Below are 15,677 nucleotides of genomic sequence, written 5' to 3'. Positions count from 1 at the left end.
CATTATTGAGCAAAGAAATGTAAGTTGAAAGATTGGCATACCTTAGAGAAGTAGGCTGAAACTGATAGAGGCCATTGGCAGCCTGCCTGTTCTAACTCTATCTAGAGCCACCTGGCTGAGCCCACTGCTCTTCCTATGCCTCAGCCACTTGGAGTACTTATGTTGGTGCTTGGAGATGTCAGTTTTTGTTTTTGTATTGTCTACCTTTGGTCTTTTCATGCAACAACTATTTATTGAGCATTTACTGTATGCCCAGCATTGTCCCAAGTTATAGTGGTATGATAATAAATAAAATAAAACAAAGCAAAACACAGTGCCCTTACTGGAGATTACATATGTATTCAAGGGAGGCAGAAAGAAAGCAAGAGGATATGTAAAATATATAGTATATTTGATGGAATTACTGCTAAGGAAAAGAAAATGCCAGAAAGGACAGTAGAGTACTCTGTGGGAGAAGGAGCTCCCACAGAAGGCATTGAACAGTTAAATAAGACCTGAATCATGATCTGAGACTGGTCATTGGCAAAAACTCAAGACCCTACCCTACTAAAGCAAAAACAGGCTGAGGGCATAATTCAATTAGTAGAGCATTTGCCTAACAAGTGCAAAGTCCTGTGTTCAAAATCCCAGTACTGCAAATTTTAAAAAAATATCTAAAAAAGGTGAGAGGTAAGGGAGCAAACATTAAAGCATTGGATGTTTGAGGGGGAAGGGGATGAAGAACATGGTAGGCAAAAAGTGTAATAAATACAAAGTTCCCAAAGCAGGAGTGGGTCTGCTATGACTAGGAGCTCCTTGGATGCTAGTGCAGGTGAGCGGAATGATAAGAGAGTAGGACATAAGGCTATGGCCAGGCCTGACTACAACACTTAATTTTTTTCCTCTCCAGACTGATGCACTCTGGGAAGTACACATTATATCCCTTGGTTGGCCTTTTGGACTGAACATTTGAGATATAATGATCAATAATCCCATTATTATTTCTTCTTGTTCTTGTTCTTCTTCTTCTTCCTCCTCCTCCTCCTTCTTCTCCTCCTCTTCTCCTTCTCCTCCTCCTCCTCCTTCTCCTCCTTCTCCTTCTTTTTCCTTCTTCTTCTTCTTTTTTTGTGATGCTAAGGATCAAACCAGGTCCTTATGCATGCTAAGCAAGTACTCTGCTACTGAGCTACAACCCCAGCCCAATAATCAATCGCATTCCTAATAAAAATTTAATCACCTATTCTTCTGATTCTAAGGTAGCTGTTTAAAGTCCACACTTTGAACATTCTACAGGCTCTAGCTCAATAGCAACACATTTATCTGATGCCACTCCATATACTTAGGATGTTTCTATTATTGAGAAGGCAAACCTGTTGTAATTATTTTCATTTTTTTGTGTGTGATTATTTTCAATGCCTCTTTTCTGTAGCAATCAGAGAAACCATTCTTTACAAATCCTCTAATTCTATTAAATTCAAAGTTTCCTTTCAACTTGTAACCTTCTGATTTCCACTATGGACACTATGAGTCATTGTAGGCATGTTGAAGAAAGGATGTGACATTCATTAGCATTTAGCAAATGATTAGATTGCATTTATCTTAGATGTTTTCACATTATAATGGTATCATGCTAATTTATTAAGGTCATAATGAAACTTAATTGGCTATTGTTTTATTGAAGTTAAATATTTAATCTCAGCACCACTGGTAGGTGCTCATGATTGCCTGCATGTGCTTGGAACAAGGTAGAATACATACTGTAACATATCTTCAGGGTGTCCTAAATTCTAAGTCTTGAGCGTCATATAGTACACACATTATCTCATTTAATCATTGCAAATTCCCATGGACTTAAGAATGCTGTTATTTTCATTTTATAAATCAAAAGCTTAAGATTTCAAGTGTTTGTCTTGGTCCATTTGTGCTGTTATAACAAAGCACCACAGACTGGGTAATTAGTAAACAATGGGAGTTCATTTTCTTGCACTTCTAGAGGTTAAGAGGTCCAAGATCAAGGCATTCAATGCCTTGTGGGGCATTGAATGAGTATTCAGTTGATACTCATTCTAGTATCAACTGAAAGTCTAAAGTCCAGGGTCTCATCTAAATCAGATATAGGTGAAACTCAAGTAAGATTCATCTGGAGGCAAATTTCTCTCCAGCTGTAAAGCTGTGAAATCAAGCAAGTCATGTGCTTTCAAATTCAATTGTAGGACAGGATAGGATAGATATTTTCATTTCAAGAGGAGGACATGGTCAAGAAGAAAGGTCCTAGGTACTCCAAAGCCAGACAAGGCAAGTAATGTTAAATCTTGATGCTCGAGAGTAAGTCTTTGACTCAGTGCTCCACCTTGCAAACACACTGAAGCAGGGTCCAGGAGCCTTTCCCCTCCCTCATGACTTTGCTAAGCACAGCACATGCTGCAGCTCTCATGAGTTGGAGTCTTGTGCCTGTGACTTTTCCAGGTGGGCATTTACAGATGGCTCCACAGTAATGGGGTCTCATTAACAGGCATCCTATACAGCTCCACTAAGCATTTCCCTGGTGGGGCTTTCAATAGTTGGCAGCTTTCTGAATGGGCCCTATGGTTTGCTGAGGTATCCCCTGAAATCTAGGTGGAGGTTACCATACCTCCACAGGATAGAAGTATGTGTGCAAGGTGTATACCTACAGAGGTGGTGCTACATGGACACCACCAAATATTATGGCTTGTACCTTCCATAGTAGCATTCTGAGCCATACCTCAGCCTGCTTAAGCCACACACATGAAAAAGCTGGAAAACACTGTCCCAGAATGCAGAAAGCTGGAGGTAGTGAATGCTGAGGTCCTGTAGGCACACAACATCCATCTTTTGTTTTAGTTCTAGCCCCCAAGCCTTAACACTCAGGTTCGTAATGAGAAGGGCAGCATCAGTAATCTCCAAAATGCATTTGAGGTCATTCTTACAGTGTTTTAATGAACACTTGCTCTGTTCTAAATGTTTTCCTCAAAGTTTATGTGTTGGAAATTTAGAGAGGTATTCAGGTGATAAGGGCTTCACTATTACGAATGGATTAATGTTGTTATTGCAGGAGTGGGTTTGCTTAAAAAAAACAAGTTTGGCACCCTCTTTGTCCTTTCTTGTATACTTTCTTGGTATGTGATGCCCTCTGTCACAGCAAGAAGGCTCTTATGATGTGTGGCTTTTTGATCTTGAATTTCCCAACCCACAGAACCATGAGCCAAATATACGTCTACTGCTTATAAATTACCCAGTGTATGATATTCTGTTTTAGCAACACAAAACAGAATGGAAGAAATATCATCTAGCTTACCTCTATACATACTAATCCCCTTATCAAATAATCACTTAGCCACACCCTTGGTATTTTGTCCAAATATGACTTTTTCATATTTGCAACCAAGCCAAACTGAGATTTTTCCAAATCTTTAAATTCTTCTTCCCTTTTGATTGTAAGTTCAGTCTATAATTCACTTCTCTCTTCTCACATTTTACAACAGGCAGTTAGAAGAATAGAATACTCTAAACACTCTGCTTAAAAATTTCTTCCACCAAATATTATAGTTCATAGTCTTAAATCTTGCTTTCCACAAAGCCCTAGGGCACGGACACAATTTAACCAAGTTCTTTGGCACTTTATAAAAAGATGGCCTTTCCTCCAGTTTCCAAAATATTATTTCTTATTCTAAGATTTCATCCTAGTATCCTTTATCTCCATATTTCTTCCACTATTCTGATCATGATCACTTAGAATACTGAGAAGTCTAAGTCTCTCACTACAGTTCTCTTCTTCTGAGCCCTCACTGGAATTGCTTTTAATGCTCCATTCACTGCAATAGCATGAAGTGCATTTTAGCATGCACTTCAAAATTATTCCAGCCTCTATCCATTACCCAGTTCCAAAACTTAGCTTAGCAACACTCCACTTTTCTGGGACAAATTTTTGCCTTAGTCCTTTTGTGTTATTACAACAAAATACCCAAGGCTGGAAAATTATAAAGAGCACAAAACTATTTCTCATAATTCTAGAGTCTGGGAAGTCCAAGATCAAGATGTTGGCAGGTTCAGCATCTTGTAAGAAGAGCCTGCTCCCTTGATGGCATCTTCTTACAGCAGCAGCATCTCATGGTGGAAGTTAGTGCAGCAAAAAGACATAAACTAGTTCCTTCCAGCCTTTTATAAAACACTAGCTCATTCATAAGGATGGAGCCCTCATGACTTAGTCACTTCCCCAAGAGGCCACACCTCTTAAAACCACCACAATGGGGATTAAATTTAAACATAAATTTTTGAGGAGATGCCATCGTTGAAACCATAACAAAGGTTCAATAATTTTCTTAAAGACCCAAGGCAGTAAGACAGCCTGAGCTCAAATCTGGGCTTTCTGATTTCAAAGTCACCAGATACTCAACCTGTTATGGTGTTTTTTGATTGAATGGAGATGGATGGTAGCCCTCATATGGTGTAGAAGCTAAGAAGACTTTCAATCAATTTCTGCTTCCGCTGTATTGATTTTTCCCTTTGTCCCTATGTTGAGGTTGTGATTTTGCTAGAGCAAACTCTGAATTAACACCATTATATTTCATTATACCTATCATAGATACAAGCTATCAATGTGGAATGTTAACTGATTACTGTATAGAACACAGAAACTCTATAACCTGATATCTCTTTTGTCTGTTTTTAACAACTTTATGCATTTATAAGCTAAAAGAGCATGTTTCTTCTTAGGTGTATTTCATTAGCCTTTTATTTATTAAAAGTTTCTCTCTGTGAAATAGAAATAAGATAAGTCACAGCTTAAGACAGACAAATGTTTATGATGCATGGGCATAAAAGTATTGAAAATATGCCGTAATCAAACAGTAAAAATGGGCCAGAGCAAGATTAGTCCATGGAACAACATTACTCTCATTACTCTTGTATTTGGATCTTATTATTCTAGAATTACTTTTACTTAGAAGTGATTTTGATCTTGAAGCAAAGATTCACTAAGAACCCAGTGAAGAGAATTTATTATTAGGTTGATCATTTAACATGCTGCTTTTCACTCTGTTATGACTGATAAAAATAGCATTTAATATGGTTCAACCTAGTATCAGCTCTACTCAAAGAAGGAAAGAAGAATTTATCTAACCTTTTTAAAAAATTTCTAAATGAAAGAAGATCTGAATCTAAGAGTTTCTGTATGAGCTGATGGGTAACATATGATTAACTGCTTTCCTTGGCTAGCACAATGCTTTGAACTGATAAGTCAAATGAACGACATGTCCCAGGCCGTACCAGGAAAACCACATAAGCAGCCAAGGACCTTCATCTGTTGCTGCAGCATTGCCCTGTCAGAGAGCAAGGAGACGAGGAAGGAGAAACATGAGTGTGTCCTATACGAGTTTGACAGAATAGGTTGTAACTTGGCAGCAAACTATGAACTTGCTAAAGGTCAAAACCTGGACTTGGCACACACATCTCACAGAACTTGCTTATCTGGATGTTTCCAAACTGTCTTCCAATGTGCCCTGCTTATCAAATGGCAAGGCAAAAAAACAGGGAACATTTGTTGCTCCAATTTAGCCAGGCTGCTCTGGAACTAGAGAGCTAGCTAATATATAGAAACTAGGTTGCAGGGTTATTGTGAAGCAGCTGAACCTAACACAAACCAAGGTAAGAGTAGGCCCTGTGGCGATGTCTTGAGCCATAGCAACAGTGAGTCCTCCGTCTTGGTATCTAGAACATTAGTAAGTAGCTTTATAAAGGGGCATGATCAGCAGAGGGAGCCTGACTGCAGTAGAGATGATGGATTTAGAAAATCTAGGGACTAGTAACCTAGCAATGTCAGAGAGGACAGGAGAGATAAGTGCTCAGTGAGGAAGGCAACATGAACAAAAGAGCAGCCCTCTAGACACCAGTTGATGTCAAGGAAATTTTTCCTCAATTATTTTAGCATTCCAGATGTGTGTTGCCTTAAAATAACCTAAGCAAAAACATTTTATTTAAGATAGAATTTAAATGAGATAATTAATACCGTCTGCAATATAGCACAGGTATTCAATTAATTCCCTTCTTGCAAAATCAAGAGCCAGTGACAGATGTTCTGTATTGATATTTCTGTCTTATTATGTATTTATATATGTGTGTACACACAGACACATTGCTCTATCTCTTTTCTATAGGTCTACATTAACGGACAACAATAAGTCTGTGAATGTCTGTAACCACTTACAACTCAACTTATAATAATTTGGAGATGCATTGTAAGCGCATTTTAGACTACTAAATCTTGATAGTAGGTATATGTTCTTCATAGTATCTGCCAAGTAGTACTTGTTTTTATAACTATTTGCATATGAAAGAATGGGAATGGCTAGATGGATACAAATAATTGAGAGCATTTACTGAACAAATCCAGACATGTAACTACTCTTTCCTGTATGACTTTCAAACAATATTTTTTATTGCTCAAGGCCTTAGTTCTTGATTAAGGGTTGGCAAGCTCAAGAGCTGATTTTACCCACTTGCTGTGTTTCTGCTAACAAACATGAATACATTCCTCATTTTCAGGGTGACATGCAAGACTGAATTGAAAACAAATAGATTTTTTAAACTTCTTCAACCTATTTAACAAACTAGGTTTTATCAAAATCAGTGTAGTAATAAAGGGAAATGTAACAATTTTATCTGTTGAAGTCAAAGGCTTTACTATTTATCAGATGGAGTCCAAAGGAGCAAGACCTTAAAAACATCTCTTGAAAGAGTTTTTCCTGTAAGAGAATTCCCACAGGCTGTGAAAAATTAACAAGCGAAACCTATAGAATGTTGCTGACTGTGTGTATGGGTGGGTGTTTGTGTGTTTGTGGACAACTCTGAGGACTGGGGAAGAGGAATTACACTGGCTGGATTGTGCTTGGAAGATGAAATTACATATCAAGGAACATAAACTTTTTTGTGTCTACTTACTGTGTCAGTGAACTATATGGTAACTTACTTTAATTTGTTTTTTCAAAAGTAACTACTAGGAAATATAAAATAGAGAGCTGATGAAAAAAAAAAAAAACCCATGACAATGAAAACAAAATAAAAAAAAAAAACCAACAAGACTTTGTTTTCAAAATGTACATAGCCTAGCTAAGAACACACAGTGAGCATCAAAGAATACTTATCAACACAAGTCATTAAATGATGAAAAAAAAGTATGAGCCAATGTCACAGTAAGAAGAACCTCATGAAAGAGGTAAGAGGGAGCCAGAGGACCACTGGTTATGATACTAGGGAAGCAACTGGAGAGTTGTAGGGAAGTGGTTGGGGTCAGAGACCAGAGCCAGAGCAGATCTCCTGGGCTGGGTGGGCAGGTCACATGATAGGGGAGATGATTTTTGAAGGGAATGTGTGTGATCCTGGAAAGAGTGTTTCATGCTAAGCTGCAGAGGACTGCTAGCACCAAATTAAGGCCTTCAATTCTTCTCATAGGTCGTGGAGAAATAGTGAGGACTTCTGAGGAAGAGATGAAACAAGCAAGATGAAAGTGGCATTTTGGAAAAAGTAATTCCAGTGGTGGTACAGAGCAGGAAAGGAATGGAGACTTTGATGACAAGGTTGCCTGCAAAATAGATTTCTTAGGAAGAATCAGCAGGATCAGTTAGATAGAAGTGCTGGGGAAAAAAAGAGGGAGATACTAAAAAATAGTTCCAGACTTTGAATTTGTGTTTCTAGAAGCAGAATACAGAACCACATAGTTTCCACCAATTCAAGGAAAATCAGTGATGAAACAAAGATCTTTGAGTGGGGTGGTCACCTGACTTAAACGTCCCTGAGGAACAACGGGGCTTGGAAATGGTTCTCAACCTCACCAAAGGGTGATCTAACCCTGTGAGATCCTCTGTACACTAGTAGTCATTGGCCACATATAACAATTGATTTGAAATGTACCTAGTCAAAATTGAAACATACTGCAAGTGAAAACTCCATACCAGATTTCAGAGTTAGTATGAAAAAAGATTGTGAAAGATCTCATTAGTAACATTTAAATATTGATTACATGTTGAAGTGATAATATTTTGTATATATTGGGATAAATAAAATATGCTATTATGATTAGTTTTACCTTAATTTTTTCAAATATGGCTGCTAGAAAATGTACTCCTCTTATACTTCTGCTGATATTCCTGATCTAGATGTTGACAATGAAACTCACTAACACAGCATGGTGAACACACACACACTTACACATGCTTCATAGTTAAATGCATTTCATCCAACCAGTCTGAAATCTTTCAAAATATGTCTTGTATTTTGTGAGTGTGTTTCTGTATTTTGTGAGCAGGGTATATTGTAGAGATCCATTTGTTTATATATCCCAAACGTAGGTTATTCCATCTTCAGCATTTGCCCCTTCATTTCAACCAGCAGATGATGCTGCAGCTGACACTCGCAGAACTTATTCTCTCAGTGATTACTTGAAAAATACTTTGCGAGTAAAGTCCTACTCCCTGCGGTGGATTTCAGGTAAGGGTTCTTTTTCACAAGACACAGATTTTTATCTTTTTGTTCATTCTTGTTAGATTGGGTTGCAGGGTGCTTTGTGGCACTGAGAAAATATAACCCTTTTTTTAAAACTCTGTGGGGTGTATTTTTCTTCTACTTAGAGGTGCAAACGGAAAGAAGACAGAAAGGAACTGAAGTGTTTCTTTGATAGGCACTATAAAAAGTTAAATGTGAATTGAAACCTTGACGCTAATGATGGAGGAATAAGTGAATATATCATTGTAATTTTCAACATTTTTGTTTTCTCAGTCTAGAAATGTTTATTTAGTCCTCATGTGAACTTAAATTTTTAATTTTATTGCATAAGTCTTAGCTTATGGAACTGTTTAATAGTGACATGAATTTCTGACCTGGCCGTTTTTCTTTTTAGATCATGAATATCTCTACAAACAAGAAAATAATCTCTTGCTATTCAATGCTGAATATGGAAACAGCTCCATTTTCTTGGGGAACAGTACATTTGTATGTTTAATCCCATAATTACTTATGCATGAAATTCCAGGGATTGTTTTCATTACCTTTCAAATCATGAGTGCTCTCAGGTCTCATCCTGTTGGACTCTTTCTACAGCACATGGCACAGTGGATCTCTCTCTCCTTTTCGAAATGCTCCCTGCCTTGGCTCCTTTTTAGTCTCTTTTGACGATTCCGCCTCTGCCTGTATTTTTAAATGTAAGTGATCCTTGAGGCTCTGTCTTCACTTGCTGGTCTCTTTTCTTCACTTTGTGCACTTCTACAGCATTAGCGCTCTCCTTTCTCACCTTGATTCTCTTACACACATTTTGCACTAACCTTCTGCCAAGATCCAACCTTCACATCCAGTAGCCTGCTGTTGCTTACACATGGGCGGCCTGCAGGCATTTTAAATTCAATATCCAAGGCTAAACTAGTCATCTCCCCTTCACTGTCCTAGCAAATTCAAAGCATTATATTCCCAATCTTGGAAAATGTCACTAATTCTCTCAGTCACTTAAGATGAAACCTGAGAATCATCTTTGGCTTTCCTGTCATCCCCTATAATTAGCTACTTCAAGGAGCCATAGTGATTCTCTCTCTGCATGTGAAGAATTTCACACAGATTTCCATTTCCACTGGATGGTGCTGGTTCAAATCTTCATTTGCTTTTATGGTAGCGAGTGCTCTAATTTCTTTCTCTCTCTCTCTCTCTCTCATTTAGAGACACTGCACTGCCCGAGTCCAGACTGATAACCCTTCTGCCCTTCCTTCTCATTTCAGCTGTGTCACCAGTGTCCTTACAAAAAATAAATGTGATATTATCACTTACACATATAAAAAGAGGTCACACTTCCATATTTCAGGCCCAGCTATTTTCTAACTTCAGGTCTTCACACTTCCCACTGTGTTGGCACACCTGTACTGCGCTCAGGTTTCGTGATACCCTCACTCACCCTCTGAACACTCATGCTCTCTTCCACACCTGCAATTTTGTGCACCGTGCTCCACCTGTGGAGAAAACTGTCTCTGCTCCTGAATCCATTGTTGTGCGTGGAGTTGGTCTTTCCCTCCCTGACATCCTAACACTGATCACTACCCCTCCTATCATGGGCATTTGTGTGAGTGACTGTGCCATCTCTCCTAGAGGTGGTACTCCCAAGGTACAAGATATGTGTCTAAAAAGTAGCTTCTATGTAGTACGTGCTGAGTGATGGCAGTTAAACTGTTCAATTTTTCTTCTACTTGACCGACAGGAAGGCTTTGGACATTCTATAAGTGACTATTCAGTGTCTCCTGATGGACTGTTCATGCTCTTAGAATACAACTACGTGAAGGTAAAAGAAATGCTTTCTTACTGTGACATTTAAAAAGTCATATGAATATGTTGTTTCATAACTGATTTCAAATGAAAACGTCATTGGCACTAAAAACTCATTAATGCGGCATAAAAAATTCATTCTCATTCATAAAGCACAAATCCAGAGATATTGTAGGAGAAATTTATTTTAGTGCTTTCAAATACTAAAAAGCACACTTAGTATTGTATTATGGATATGAATAATGTAACAATAAATTTTTATAATAGGCATTTATCATCTAATCATAAAATAAATTTACATGTCTAACCTATACATCTAGTAATATAATCCTTTATTTCCTGCCACTCAGCTTACATGTAATAAAACCTTCAATAAGTATTTGCATTTAAAAAAGTTAAAGCTCAGCTAGGCCTGGATGGTGGCTCATGCCTGTAATCCCAGTTGCTAAGGAGGCAAAGATTGATTGGATCGCAGTTGAAGGCCAGCCCAGACAAAAAGATAGCAAGATCCCCATCTCAAAAACAAGCTGGGCATGAAGTGTAAGCCTCTGATCTCAGCTACACAGAAGGTATAGGGAGGGAGGATCAAGGTCCAGGCCAGGCAGGGCAAAAAGCACAAGAACCTATCTGAAAAATAATTAAATCAAAAAAGGCTGGGATGTGACTTAAGTGGTAGAGTATCTGCTTAGCAAGTATAAGGTCCAGGTCAAGTATTACACAAAATAAAGTAAAACCTTCCCTTCTCCAGAGACTCCAGACACCCCAGACCACTTCCCGACCTTCATGTCTTGCTACATATAAACCTTTCTAAGGAGGGAAGCCTTAGCTCCAGTCACAAAGGTCCCACTGAGAGTACTCAGCCTCCTCGAGTCACCCACCCGACATGGAATTCTCACACATTCAGGAAAGCTCCCACTGAATCACACATCCTCCTCAGGTTTAGGATGGATGCAAGTCACCAATAACTTTAACTGCAGCTTTTTGGTCATTTGTAGAGTTAACAGTTATCAAGTATGGAAAGTTCTAAAGCTATATTAAAAGGATTGAAACCTATAGAGAGACTCTGTATTGCAAACAGAATATAAAGTGGGGATTCCTACCCCTATCTTTTATTTCCCCAGGGATAAATAATATTGGGTGACCTTATCTCACACACCAACACTGCTGTACTCAGGCCAAGCAAAGCATTTCCTCCTCCACTTACCGTCTAAGGATGGTAACTCTCAGTCATAATATTTACCCTGGATCCACTGTGCACGACTCCATTTCCTGCACACAAAGATTCTGACTATGTTTTGCTAAATCCCTCAACAATTAGCAAATCAGAATCCCATGCCAACACATCTATTCTTAATGGGTTTGTTTGTGCAATTCAGTGCTTCTTATTGCACTTAATTACCCATAAAATAAATTTACTTGAGGAACTTTTAAAAATTCCCAGTGTCTAAGCTCAATCTCCAGATCAATAAATTGAAGTCTCTCTAGCATCAGAAGATTTTTTAATGTTGATTGGAGTATTCTAACATGCAATTAGAAATGAGACTCTTTGAATGCCAGTTGTCCACATTAAAGACTAATATACAATAGTAAGTTAGAAGCAAGAAGGAAACGCCAGCTCATCTTACTATTTGGTCTGGTTTGATGAGTGTCATTTGATGCATCCTGCTGGATGTAATTCACTGGTAGATCTTATGTTAGCCACCATCATTATTACTAATCTGTATTTGTACTTGGGTTCCTTGCGCTTACCCGTGTATTAACTGATTTTGCTCTGTTCTTTTCCTCCTACCACAGATGTTTCAGGCAACATCCGAAGTGCTCTTTTTAAAACCCTAAGCTACACCCAAACTTAAACCCTCCAGTGACTTCCCATCACACACAGAATAAAGCATCAATGCTAACCATGGAATCTGTGAGGCCTGTGTGACTAGACCTCAGTCTGCTTGTCTGAACCTACTTACTACCACCTGGTCCAGCACTCACTTGAATGTTTGGCTAGTGCTTCTCTTTCCTATTTCACCTTAAGATCACTTGGGGAGGTTTTGAGAAGCACAGATGCCTGTGGCCTTATCCCCAAATAACTAACTCAGCATTGCTATGGGTACTGCCCGGAAAAGGGTAGACTTAAGGGCTCCCAAGGGAGCCAGTGATCCAAGTAGTGACCTTCAAATGCACAGTTCTTTCTTTTTCAACATCACTCTCCTTCCCATCTATTGGCAGCCAAAGCATTTTCTATTGCTTCCATCTGTAACCTTCTTCCCCCTCATCCCATGGTTTCTATACTTTATTAATTCAGAGCCACGCAGTCTTTGGTTACTTTGACTAACTTTGTCCCCTGCCATTCTGGACAACCCATGCTGCAGAAATCACTTTCTATTAAACTAGCCTATTTTAGTTACTTACAGCATTTTATAATATTTTGTTATTTATTTCTTTGCTTATTTATTGTCTATTCTGTTAAGTGCTACTTTCCCTGTTTTAGTCACTAGTTCACGGCCACATGGCAGATACTTAACAAATACTTATTAAATGAATACATGTTTTGTTGTGGAGCACTGAGTTACAAGGTTATTAAATGAAGGGAACTATAGCTTCTCTTTTCTTTTTTACTTTTAAGAGAATCTAATAGTGTTTTCTAGGCAGCATAAATGTCTTGGCCAAACAACATTCAATAAACATATCAAGAAGAAAAAAATGTTGATGTTATTACATTTCCTTGGAGATCCACTGTCCAGTGTTCTTTAGATTCTACTGAAAGACATCTTCATGTCTAAGTTAGTGCATTGAGAATGGTCAGTTATTATTTGCCAGTTGTGTCTACAAATAAAGGAGTGAATAAGTGTCACCCAGTCTGGTATGGGTATTCTCCTAGCAGTTTTGCTCATTGCCTAATGCTCTGGAGATAATGATAATTGTTTCATCTATCACGTGTTTACAATGTTCCAGAACCTTGCTAAGCACTTCACAAGCATTCTCATGCAACTGAGATTGTTGTTGAAATTATCTCTTTACTTAAGAAGAAGACTGAAGTTTAGAAAGAAGCTTACCTGATGTTAAACAATGGAAACTTGAATCCAAGTTAGAAGACACCAAAGTTTATGCTCTTAAATGTGATCTTTCTTATCTTTGCATTTGAGTTTCTCTCTGCTACATTCTCTGTGAGGCAGTCACATACTATGAAACTCAGCCCAGGAATCACCTTTTTCTTAAACTCCCCACCCCAAAGTTAATTTATGATTCCTGTCTCTCCTTACCCACTTCCACTGTATTTCTTTACATATCTTATCATAATTTCTTTATTGTAATTTACTTGCTAATGTATCACATTCAACTAGGAGATCCCCAAGGGATCAGTGCTGCCAATGTTTATAGATAAATAGTCAAAAGATGAAGTTAACACATCAAGCATCTTGGGTTCCCTTTCACAACTCTTGGTGGTTTTGTCATTCTGAAATGATCTCAACCCCTGTGTTTCTAGCCTATACCCCACCTTTTGGCTTTAACAAGCATTATGCTTTTGCTCAAGGTTGCCCAGAAACAAGCCTGGGTGTGTCAAAATAATCCAAGATTCAGGAAAGGAATGTAGGTCTTAGAAAAAGTGGAAAAAAAATTTAATAAATACTTGTTGACATGAACATGTAGCACAGTGAGAAATGATAGGAAGTTAAGGTTAGGAACCCTTTGTGTCTCAACTCTGCTATATGTTCCTGGGTGACCTTGAACTACCCATTTTATCTATCTTATCTGCACTGGTACAATTGGAGTTTTATTATAATTTGGTTTATTTCTTGAACACCTACCACGTGGCTTGCACTAGGCTCTAGGTACTTAATAACGAATAAGATAATTTCTTACCTGTAAGAGTATGTTAGGGAGCATAAACATACAGACAATGAATTTCTTCTAAAATATTTCATCCATGTACAGATGCGATTTTTCATAAGTACAAAGATGTGATAATAACTTTTTACCTTCAGTCTTTTCTCCCCCCATTTTCACTTGGCTCCTTAGAGTCTACTGTATATATCTTCGTATTTTGTGTTTTTCTCCTTGCTCGTGTAATGCCATGAACGTATATAGGAATTCTTTTTAGTTATTGCTTGTTCTATAAAAATGGAATCCTATTTTCATACTTTTCTGTAAATTACATTTCTTAATGATATCATGTGAATGCCTTCCAAGTCATAGCTCTAATTCATTTTTAAAAAACAGCTTAATAGAGTATATATTTTAGAGCAGCATTAGATTTACTGAAAATAAACAGAAAGTTCCTAAAAACTCCCTCATCTACCCACCCCCAGTTTCCCTTGCTATTAAAGTCTTGCTTTACAACTACAACAGATGAGCCAGTATTGGTACATTATTATTGATTCAAGTCCATAGTCTACATTCACATACACTCTGTGTATGTGCATGCATGTGTGGCATGTATCCACTATTACAGTGTTGTATGGAGTAGTTCCATCATGCTAAATGTCCCCTACACTGCACCTGTCCATCACTCCTCTCTCCTAAGCAACTATTGATACTTTCACTGTCTCCATAGTTTTATCTTTTTCAGAATGTCATAGGGTTAATACAGAATGTAACCTTTCCTATTGGTTTATTTCACTTAGCCATATGCATTTAAGATCCTTCCATGTCTTTTTTGTGGACTGAACTCATTGTTTTATTGCTGAATAATATTCTATTTCATAGATCTATGACAAGTCTGCTTATCCACTCACGTATTATTTAAGGACACCTTAGTTGGTTCCAAGTTTTGTCAATTATATAAAGATTTGTGTGTAGCTTTTTGTGTGGTCATAAGTTTTCAACTTATTTGGAAAAGAACAAAGAGTTTACCTGATAAAGCTATTTGGGGTTGGCATTTTATTTGTGTAAAGTTTTTTTATTGATTGAGTTAATGTGTTTATTAATACTTTCTTGAGTCATTTCTGATAAATTATTTTCAAGTAATTTTTTTCCTTTTTTCTACTTCTTATAATTTATTGGCAAAAATGTTCATAATGGGATCTTAGAATCTTTTAATGACTGTAGGATCTGTTACAATGTCATAGTTTTCATTTCTGATATTGGTCATTTGTAATCCCTGTCACTTTTTTACCATTTTTGCAGTTTTACTAGTCTTCTTATAGAACCAATTTTTTATATTATTGATTTTTATCTATTGTTTGGTTTCTGTTTGGTTATTGGTCTAAACATTATTATTTGTATTCTGCTATTTACTATAGATTTAGTTTTATTTTCATTTTCAGCCTCTAAAGATGATTGTTTAAAAAGTGATGAAATATGTGTTTCAACTTTAATATATATTGCCAAGCAGCTTCCAGAAAAATCTGTAACATTTGACATTTTCACCATCTATGTACAAAAGTAAACTT

At 37.5% G+C, this 15,677-nt stretch overlaps 1 protein-coding gene across 1 annotated transcript in view; it reads left to right on the top strand.

Annotated features, from left to right (window-relative positions):
* The window catches only part of Dpp4 (dipeptidyl peptidase 4), an 80,099-nt gene that overhangs the window by 15,252 nt on the left and 49,170 nt on the right, over positions 1-15,677 (top strand). The window contains exons 3-5 of the mRNA XM_074070955.1: positions 8,383-8,481; positions 8,891-8,982; positions 10,229-10,309. Of these exons, the coding sequence (XP_073927056.1) occupies positions 8,383-8,481; positions 8,891-8,982; positions 10,229-10,309 (272 nt within the window). The remainder of the gene's footprint in view (positions 1-8,382; positions 8,482-8,890; positions 8,983-10,228; positions 10,310-15,677) is intronic.

The sequence above is a fragment of the Castor canadensis genome, chromosome 4 (assembly GCF_047511655.1).
Source record: "Castor canadensis chromosome 4, mCasCan1.hap1v2, whole genome shotgun sequence".
Classification (NCBI taxonomy): domain Eukaryota; kingdom Metazoa; phylum Chordata; class Mammalia; order Rodentia; family Castoridae; genus Castor; species Castor canadensis.
Note: the sequence above shows the minus strand (reverse complement) of the source record. Positions and strands in the feature narration are given on the sequence as shown.